General features: G+C 41.9%; 1 protein-coding gene across 1 annotated transcript in view; it reads left to right on the plus strand.

Moving 5' to 3' along the window:
- The window catches only part of LOC136438825 (plexin domain-containing protein 2-like), a 48,144-nt gene extending 41,538 nt beyond the window's left edge, over positions 1 to 6,606 (plus strand). Inside the window, exons 11-14 of the mRNA XM_066433794.1 lie at positions 1,689 to 1,752; positions 4,292 to 4,397; positions 5,051 to 5,358; positions 5,863 to 6,606. Of these exons, the coding sequence (XP_066289891.1) occupies positions 1,689 to 1,752; positions 4,292 to 4,397; positions 5,051 to 5,358; positions 5,863 to 5,898 (514 nt within the window). The 3' untranslated portion in view covers positions 5,899 to 6,606. The remainder of the gene's footprint in view (positions 1 to 1,688; positions 1,753 to 4,291; positions 4,398 to 5,050; positions 5,359 to 5,862) is intronic.
- The last annotated feature ends 4,507 nt before the right edge of the window (positions 6,607 to 11,113 follow it).

Raw genomic sequence — 11,113 nt, forward strand, 5'->3', positions numbered from 1 at the left:
GTGCCATATCTAGTCCACATTGCTTATTCATCCCCCGCCACCACTGACCCTCACGCACACCTAATGTTAGACATAACCACAGACATACGGGAATCAAAAGACTGGAGAGTCATTCATCAGTAGTTGTGAAGCTGAAGGTTCTTTATCAGAGGAGAAGGAGGCTGCCGTACTGTGAGACACTGATGAAGACAGTGGGCAGATGATGGATTACGGCGCTGATAGAATCGACGTGATAGCGTGAGAGATATATGCAGTGTCGGAAATGAAACGCGTAGATCGCACAAGGTCGTCTGCTACATTCTCACAGACAATCAACTACTTCGAGTAGTTTGTCATATACATCCTTCCTGTCGGAAGAAAGCGCAATTTCCGCAATGGACCGATCGTCAATCATCACTTTAATCCAACTCTCAGCCAAATTAGGAAGGCAAGATATCTAGTAAGGGCATCGCGCGCCATGCACAAAGTAGTTCACGGAAGGTACATATTTTCCAAATTAAAGGCCACAGGTCAATAGCAAATTCAAGCAGAGGTCAAAGGAATGGTAATTAGATTTACAGGGAGACTGGGCCAAAATCTTTAGCTATGCAAATTTCATCCCAATTAGCATAATTTGCACTTCATAGTGTATATCTCTGTCTAAGCTACCTGCATACTAAATATGGAAATCCGTCGTTCCTTTGCTCAGTAATTGTCCTTAGAAGATTTTCACAATAACGCCCCTGCAGTTCTAGAGCAAGCTGCTAGGGGGCCCAAACCTACACCACTTTTTTTATTACATCATAAGCTATCTGCCACTCAAAAATCAAGACAATAGCACGTCCAGTTCAAAATATACAAAATATGAAGTTCTGCTGCAGTACCAAGGTCACATACCAGGGGGCCCAAAATTGACCATGAATTTCGGCTCCACAATACCCGCCCACATACCAAATATCATCGTAATCCATGCAGATGTTCTGGAGTTATGCTGACTACAATATTCCGGAAACACACACACACACACACACACACACACACACACACACACACACATACACACACACACAGAGACAGACACACAGACACGCCAAAAACATTTTTCATGGAGATAATGACCTCCGTCGGTCTATATTGACCATGGTAAAACCCTACTTCACATCAGCCCTACAGGACCGGCTATGGATAAACCGTTATATTCAGGAATGACAGTCTCTGCCACATAGGTCACATCTACAGCTTTTAATTTGGTAAATGAAAATATCTAAAATGCTTCATTTAGCAGAACGGCAGAAATGTATTCGACTTTTGTTGTTTTAGAACTTCTGTCTCTGTTAACTGTCACGGTTTACTCGTACACCACTACAATTGTCACATAACACTTAGCACATAAATACAAATGGCACAGAAAAGAACATAACGTGCTTTGACTACATACCTTTATCATTTTATGTTTTGAAGTATGCGCTCACAATCATGCATTCTAGACAGTATGTTTCGTATTACAATAATCTCATCAGCGAACTCTTAGGACCTTGGCTCTGTTATCTTTGTGAAACAAATTCAGCCAATGACAGCGTGAGTCGTCATGTAAACGGGATGTTCTCACAAGTAAAGACTACGAAACTCGGTGCAATGTTTATTCAGTAAGAAGACCTCAGATGAATCAGCCAAATTAGTAACGTTATCTCTTTTTTTTCTCTCTCCAGATGCTCGGATGGTGGAAAGGATCGCAACAAGCAGCAATGGGTAGATGCCAGGTGTGACGAACAGGTGAGAGATTTGTTTCCACAAGGAGGTAACGTTTCCAAAAATACAGGTACTAGGTGTATTCCTGATCCAGAAATGTCAACCATACGTCTGTCCCGTGAATACAGGTGATTTCCAAACACCTTGCTGTTAACGTAATGCTGAGCTGTCGATTATATGCTTCAGAAGTGCGCGTCTATAACTCAAATTGATATTTGTTGATATTTGTAACCATTATACTACTAGGCACTTCGGGATGTCTATCTTTTACGCCCAATGGGTATTCACCATAAGTCATTTATGTTTATAGTTCACTTTTCGCAGCGGTTTATGGATCTCACGAGGAAACCAACGGCGTCTTCCACAAATGGCGCATTAAAACCATATTCCTTACTCCTCAAAAGTGTCTGTTAGTAAAAAAAAATGCAGCTTGTGTCTCGAATTGACGGTTTGAAGGAGCCCCGAGCCGCGTTGCTTCTTTCATTGAGCCGTGTGGAATGCTTAGCTAGACAACGGGTGGGCACAGAGCGACTTTACGGTGTGGTTTGATGGATGGGCCGGATTTCTAACGGGAGGCAGGCGGAGCCCTGACGATCGTCGCATCCCCGGTGTCCCTCCGCGGACTTCACGCGTTACCGGGGCGGTACTTACGGACTTAGCGAGGAAATCTCGCGGCAAATAGAGTTGTTCGACGACAGCTCAACTCAGGTCTCGCCGAGCGTGAGAATGTCGGAGTGTGGCGACCCCTGCCCGAGTCCTTCCAGCGGAAAATGTCAGTGAAAGGCCGTCCCCTCCCGATAGACGGGTGCAACAGAGGTGGCATTTCGCGGCTTGACTGTGAAGTTTGGATGAGAAATTCCCGCTCATCAAGACAGTCGCACGTCTGGCGTGTTGCTTGGGGCTTTGAACTTATAAACACGAGAGAATTGACACGCCGTGCTAAAAAATAATCTATTATGAACTTCAGACAGTATTGCTCGAAAGGGCACGGTCAAAATGTTATGATGGAGACCGTCAGAATGAAGTCGCTGTGATATGCACTCGATCATTGGGTACGTAGTTGGCTTTTCGTTACATGACATGCGCGGGTGTAATCAATTAGTCGCTGCCAATGAAAGATGAGATCATCATCAGTTAACGACCCATTTATCTCACGTTTTTCTATTGATTCTTTGACAAGTTGAGAGAGGGCAGGCATTGCTTAACTCAAGTGAAACTACTAGTTTTTCCAGCAATACCCATCAGTTAATCGTGTGCTGCTAGAAAACTTACAATTTTGATGCATATGATTGTGCAATCTCAGAAAATTTGATACAGAACGTTATGGAATTTGGGCGGTCTCAAATATTATGTCGGCATGATTATCAAACTTGCGAATTACATGATGATCCACGCCCCTAGACATATCTACGTCTGCCATGGGCAATGTTTTAACATCCTACTACGTGTTACAGCTGGTCACTAGAATTTGGTTTCCCAATGCTTTTCCGTATTTTACTTTTCACCCCTTCCGAACTGCCATGCTATAATATGTATCAGAAGACTATATAAGGCACGTACAATGTATTACACTGGTCCAATTCGAATTCCGAAAGCAATGGCAATTACTCGTGAGTAAAAAGGTAAAACGTAACAATGATAGAATTAGATCGCGTTTCCAGTCCGTATGCGTCTCGCCACGCGTACGATGAATGAGACTGTTTGAACATTGGGTATCCTGGGCTTAAGTTATGAATCAATACACCTTTACCCAATATACCTACAGAAGACTGCATCGACTAGTAGCTTTAGATGTTTCCGATTCGACGTACCATCAGCGTACCGTGTAATTAAGACGTAATAGGGACCGTTGACTTAACCGTTGCCTAAAAGTTACCAATAGCCAGAAAGAGCTTTTTTATAAATTAAACATCTAGCATTTATAAGGTCAGCACACCTAGGCCTGAGCAGGACGTCTCTAATAATTCTAAGTGACAGAAATAGAGAAAATGTATAGTACTACTTGCTCAACTTAATGTTTTAGATGGAGGCAAACCTGCAATTCCCAAACAGCTCATTGGCTAAATATTAACTTGAAATCCTTGTCACAAAGTTCGGTACACGTTATATTAGCGGTATCCATCTCCCTTTCTATAACCCTTTAGCCACATAGGGCGACTATAGTAGGGACCGGGCTAGCGGTAGTCTACTGATATAGTTGTATATATTTGTCTTTATTTGCTCATCATGAGTTCTAAACAGAGAAAGCAGTATGTATCGTCTTAAAAGTTTTAATATGACCCGGCCGGGTTTGATAAGACGATTCCCAGAATGGAAGAGAACACGCAAGGCCGATGCACCCATTAAACAGCTCGTAGATTATTTTTGAGCCCCCCTCTCACTGGACCCGCGACACGTTGGCGCCACGGGTCCAGTGAGAGGGGGGCTTACTCGATGTTGTTCCCGTCTTACAAAATTACGACGGCGAAGACCCTCTATATCTAATACCTTACGTATTAGTTGACATATCTATCTATATATTATTTAACAGATCTATTATTAACATATGTTCTGTTTTCGTCAGTCTGCCAGCATGGTCTGTGAGGTTCCAAAGGTAGCAACAACGACAGCGCCTACTCCACCAGAACTGTTGCTGGATGGGTCAGTCATCACCAAGGACAACCTGACAGGTAACCGTGATAATATCTTCGGACGCTAGATATAGCCTGTAAACGTCAAACAACAACATTTGAGAAAATAGTTGAATCTGATAAGGTTTGTATGTAGTTCAAAATGAAAGAGTTCCAATCACAGATTACTGGATGTTGATTTTTATCACTTAGTAAAACTCTGGAATAATCGTGGGAAGGTACGCACCATAAATTGCACCTGATCGTCCATGCAGACAAATCTTCGATGTTTCATTTGCTACTGGTTTCAACGGCTCTCCTAGAAAATCAATGTCAATGTCACCGTCTGAAATAATTCAATTAATAAAAACTACTCTTCCTCTCACAGGGGGTGTCCCTGTGGTGTAGTGGTCTGCACTTCTGTTACTAGCCACATCTGGTTCAAATTACTTGGACCAGAAGGCCCGGGTTCAAGCCCCGGGTAGGACACCTTCGGACAAGAGGCGCATTGAGTCATACCTAAGACTTATAAAAATGGTACATACTTGTGAAACAGTATGGAAGTTAAACACACTCCACTGCCAGTGGACTAGCTCCCTGCTGCAGTGATTGCACCACAGTGTGGCCCAGGGCTATGAAACGGAGATGGGCACCGCCCTATGCACCTTATGGTGTGGGAGGATTTTAACTAACTTTTAACTTTCCTCTCACAGACACGATGACGAGACCGGATTCTGTTCATCTTCCTCCCCAAGAGACCACGCCCAAGTCCTCCAGTAGGCAGAAGACTGTCCACAATTTTCTTGACGATGGACCTTTTCCTGTGGAGGTGGAAGTTGACGGTAGCCCGAAAGAAAATAAGAATAAAAGGAAAAGGACTTCTGTAAAGACACGCTCACGGTATCTTGAGACAGAAGTCATCATCGGCATATTGATCGCCGTGGTTGTCTTGGTGATCGCCATCGCCTGGATCATCCATGCTTATTCAAGGAGATCCTCCCCAGAACTGGTCGTTGTAGAGGTGAGTACACAATGAGCGTTATAGCTTCCATAGATACTGATTATTGAAAAATGAAACAAGAGAGAGCTTATATAAAGACAATTTAAACTCTACAGCTGGATACCATTCGGAGATTTAATTCCGGACGTTTCGAGTGACATCCATCATTCTTCTTCAACGTCACTGAAATGAACTCGGGCAAAACGAATACAATGCTAGCAATTCTAACTGGGAAAACCGGTTGAACATGTCAAGGACACTTACTCGTAAAAAACGTATGCAAATGTCATCGAAATTATATTTTGTTTACCTGGATGTCTAACCTTCATAAACGTACAAAGAAGAACTTTACTGATACAATGATAACATGTGTGCATGGAGGGAATCTTCTTGCATATTCCTTTATCAATCTAGACATTTACCTGTAGCGGATGAAAAGTCGATATTGTTACCTACGTTTGTGCTATTAGATGGTCCTTTCAACTATGTATCCTTACTGAATGTCTTTAACTTTCTGTTTGGCAGTGGCGCGGTCCCGATGTTGTAAAACCGGACGTTTGAAGAGCTTTCTCATCGTCTATAGTTGAGTCTGTTGACACCTTATGGGAAGAACTTGCGTTTCATCCCGACAACACCTGGATCCTCCAGGGACAACATGAACCCGACGAGAAGTTCTTTTCAGGCGTCTTTCAACACTTTATTGTGGCCTTTGTCCAAGTGTTAGTATGACTGTTATAACGTTAGAATAATGTCTGTTCAGGAATGATATCGTTCATCAATAGGTAACAGCAATTCAACATTTAGGCATCCAAACGAAGACTGTACACTTATTATCTGTGGCTACAGTGTCGATGGGTCTTTACCACCCTAATTGGGTGAATGAATCTATTATGAGATACATGAAAACCTTTTATCTAATGTTTCGTACCACAAACCTTTGTGACAAAAATATGATATTCTCGGAAGGTCAGCTTGATACTTGAAAGAGTAGTAATGCAAGTACGATCAGAGGACAATAAGCACATTCTGTCGGTAAATAGTTTCTAGTATATACGTTTTCTGGTGTCATGGTGTCTTCAAGCTACCCAGAAAACCTCAGCTTTCACCAGTCGTCTACAAATTAAACGTAAGACTTGTACAAGATTCGTGTTTTTGAAGTGAAGCAGGGTGAAGATCTTGTGCAACAATGTGTGCCATTACTACAAATGGTTATTGTCTATAATCTGTGGAGAAGACTCCTTTGTACAGAAATCTACTGGTAGAAACATGGTGTACCTGCGTAGTAAGTTTGTAAACTGTCATGTATGACCGAAGAGCGCCATAATTAGTTTGAACTACTTGTTACGTAAGTGCATTGCGAAGTCTTATCCTTCAAAGCCAGCCTTGCAAACATTGAATTGGTTTCTCGATAAGGCAATTCCCCAAATCAGGTGGATTTGTAGACGTAAAATACAATTGATTTACTATCAGAACGTATCATAATTGATACTTTTCCATTTCCCGAGTACAACCTTGTGGATTTGGCATTTAAAGGAATTAAGCAACGTAATCAGATGGTGCTATAATGGCTGTCTTTGAACAATTGAACCTGATTTCTTCGGATTTGCTCACAGGAAATGACTAATCTGGCTGCTTTAAACGAGTTAAGTGACTAAGAGCAGCTTTAGTCAATGATTCGTAATATGTAAATGGTCGTAAATGATCGATGACAGACTCGGGTGCATGATAACAAAACGGAAATATCCGTTTTATCATGACGTATGGGTCATGTGTAAATCCGTGGTGTCTCATTTCAAATGGTCCACGAATCGTCTACTCATACGACACCATGCCGTTGTGCGGCAGCTCAGACTACTAGTAAGCCTAGCAATAGACCATTTCACAGACTCCAGTGCGAAAGTGCAGTCGTGATGCATTGTGGTCTAAGGTTAAAGTTGAAGGCCCCTGGCTGTACATGCGCACCCGAAACTCTGAAATGGTTTATTCTCTAAAGCCATTTATAGCTTCCAGCCTAGAGTGATACAACATCCTTTTCGCCCATTGGCAATATCAGTGTTCTCTTGAATGTACAATGTATATAAGTATATAAATGGTTCTTCTATATTAAACATGTGTAAACGTCAGCTATCTTTCATTTCGTACCAAAACGGATAGGAAGCTTTTCTGTAGGTTTGATCGGCGCTTGTATGTACAGTTAGTGATTGTGGATGCAGGTCATCCAAATAAACGTTTCAGGGTGAATGAACCCAACTATTGATTCCTCACTCTAAGAAGCGACACCCCCTCTCACTGGACCCGCGACGCGTTGGCGACCTCGCTGCGTCCTAGATTGAATTTAAGTTAGCCTTGACTTTACAATGGGAATACCATGCAAAACGTACAAGTATGACTAAAAAGACAAAAAATCACACAAAGCGTAAAAATATTCGTTTTTTATTGATGAAATTCGTTTAGCGCGGTGTCGAATCACTCGGTCGCAGCGAGGTCGCCAACGTGTCGCGGGTCCATTGATAGGGGAGGAAACAAACACAGGTTTGTTCGGTTTTCTAGATATTGTTATTGTATTACAAGCTTACATATCCCCTTGTGTATTTTTACTGGCTGTAATCTATTCATTTGCTGTTGGACAGAGACAATGAGAATGTGGCACTGCACTCAAATTGATAACTGATTCTAACAGTGCCACATACAAAGAACAATAAGCTTGATAAGGTAAAGTCAGCCTCATTGCCTTTTTAATCATTTGGAGCAGTAATTAAGGTGTGGATGTAGAAAATAGGTCATTATTGGCGAGGTGTCACTAAATTTATCGTTGTATGGAGATTGATTTAGTGGGAGGAATGGGAGGGTAGATGGGGTTCGACCTTAAGTACAGCAGACATAATCAACCTGACGGTGCCAACCACCTGGGTTTCGGCGATGGCGCCACCCCGCCCCGCCCAGTCTGTGTCATGTCTCCGGTGGCAGCGGACCTGACGCCACCCTAGCCTACAAAACTAATAGTACCGACGCTATTTCCACCTGATATATAGCTTTTTCATTAAAACTAATTATAAGTTTGCGACAGGTTATGCGTCACGTGGCTTCTACCAGAGACGGCACCAATTGCTACATCTGTACGAAATGGATGAGTGCTTATTATCGCATTTAACTAATGAGATATGAGTAATTACAACTGTACTTTATTAGCGCGATGTATTTCTAATAAGCCATCTGTAAAGTGTGTTCATAATAACGAGCTTTTAGAGGCTCAAAGACAGAGCAGAAATTAGGGAACGTATATTACAAAATCACTGTGAATTACTGCTGCCACATTTACGATCATGAAAAACCGGGCGCCTATATAACAGCGTTAAGGAGACTTAACTGTAAGCCTGTAAGTGAAAATGGGGCAAGGTAAATGCATAGTTTGCGTCGAATGTTCAACACGTATCCAAGCATAGGTTTGTTTCCTTTATACTCCCTCCAAATTCTGCTTAGGTAGACTAACTACAGATAGTATTCATTTGCATTTGAACAGCGATTTATAAAGAAAATATCATGTTCAACGCGAGAGGCTTACTGCAAAGCTAATCTCAGCCATCAGGAAATGTTCTCACTGAGTAACAATGATATCAATAGCAACGACATCGATACCATGGGCTTGTGAACAGACACCGAATGGACTGAAATGCATCAGCTGGCAAAACTAAAAGGATATAGATATTCACGGCATAGACAGAAAATGGATTATGTGCCATAAGGCATAACGAGAGGTATCAGACGTGAAATGACCCATAGTAATCTTAACATGATTATATCACCCATAATACCACCTGATGGACAAGACGGTGACACGAACATAAAAAGATCCACACCACCATCAGAACATGCCAGCTCCCTCAAAGACTAGGAACCAAGGCATTTTCATTAAGCTCCAGGGTACAGCAAGAGTTCGCACCCTCCACATGAGATCATCTATCACTGACAAACAACCTGATCTGGAATAAAAGTAGCAGCAACGTTTGCCTAATTGACTCATATGTCTTCAATCTCCGTCTCTGATCCAATAGATAACTCCATTCAACGTGAGTAACAAACACATTTGTCATCACGCACTACAGAATGCAACTCATGTAAGGCAGATCACAACACCTCGACTAGATCATTAATACTTCCTGGTGCCAGGAACAGTGAGTCGCAGGTACAGCGCATCCATCCCGTCTGTATTGCCAAACTCCTGACCTTATGCTGTATTTCATTACCGCAACAGGTGCCGAGAATTTCCTTCATCAGTCAGTATCAAATTGCACAATACAAAAAACAAGCTCATTTCCCAAGTGAATCTATTGTGTGACGTAGCAAATGAAACTCGTACGGCAGACACAAAGCCCCCTTCTTCCTGCGCCCTAATTGCATTAGACCCTACGGAATACCCCGTCGAAGTACTTAATATCTCCTATCCATGGCACGTTGGAGAAGAGTTAAGCCCCCTTTCCAAAGGAAAGGAAATTACTACTCCGGATTTAAGTAAGGAAAACCCTTTCTCAAGTAAACATCTGCGACCAAAAAGCTATCGGGACTGCTTGCGAATAAATTATCTAACAAGGCCGTGAACTTGGAAGAAGGAAATCTGGTTGAAGATCTACAGTTCGTTGAGTTTGCAAAAGCAAAAGCAAACTCTTTGATTGGATTGCCAAGCGTGTGATGATCTGCTGTATCTGTTGAAAACTATTTGGTTATTGAGTAAACATACCTACAATGTTGCATGTTTGCCTCACAAAGCGACTACTGTTATCCGTTGGTACCAGATTGTAAAAACAGTACAGATGGCTTAACTATATGATAGTAGTAAATACCAAATTATCTATACTAAGAGTAAAGCTAAGAACGGATGCTGCAACAATACGAAGGAAAAATTGAAGAAACGCATTATTCCTGAAAGTATTGGCTAATGCCTTCTGTAACCTACCGTTTACAAACGACCTGAGGTGTGTTTTATCATCTGTGTGGTTCTTCGTCCGCACCACCCACCCCACTACCGCACTAATATTTCATTACACAGCGGATAGATGCAATCAAATCTTAATACGGGGAGTAAAGCAACTGCAAAATTGACAATTAGAGTCGAGATTCTGATGAGAGCAAAATGAGACCAGATGCTCGGTGCGCCCGATCACCGACAAGGACAGATTACAGATTAAATGAATTGGATTTACGACGAAATGAGACCAACATGACAAGAAAACCCAATGAAGGTTATGAATCTGTCAGTATAAACAGCAAGGGAAGGCTTTACACAACAGTCCCTTTGAAAATGCACGATTCTCAGATGCATCGACGATATCATGATACATTAAAGGATTGGACTTCAGAGCCACACGAGAATCTACCGAATCCAGAGTGCTACCATCATCTGAAAAGATGGAAGGATGCCTACAAAAGGACGAGTCACTCGGGCATGCATGTAGTTCAGGTTTCCTTACCCGTCTTTACAATAGTAGGCCCACATAAGAATTTTCTGTTTTTATTTCGTTATTGATTTAATCAACGTTGTATTAAATATAACTAACAGGTACACAAAGCCATGCAACACTTTTTTACTTTCGGTCAATGAAAAACTTTGTTGGAAAGAACTCTTTGGACGGCACAAAAGTGATTAGAGTTGCCCTACTTACGACATGACGTTTTCGGTAATGAAGAATAAGCAACGCATTTTTCATTCTAATCAAGTATCCTCACACAATGGCGCCAGGGATGGGGAATTCAATAGAGAAGAAATTGAAGGGCCTTCCAA

The sequence above is a fragment of the Branchiostoma lanceolatum genome, chromosome 7 (assembly GCF_035083965.1).
Source record: "Branchiostoma lanceolatum isolate klBraLanc5 chromosome 7, klBraLanc5.hap2, whole genome shotgun sequence".
Classification (NCBI taxonomy): domain Eukaryota; kingdom Metazoa; phylum Chordata; class Leptocardii; order Amphioxiformes; family Branchiostomatidae; genus Branchiostoma; species Branchiostoma lanceolatum.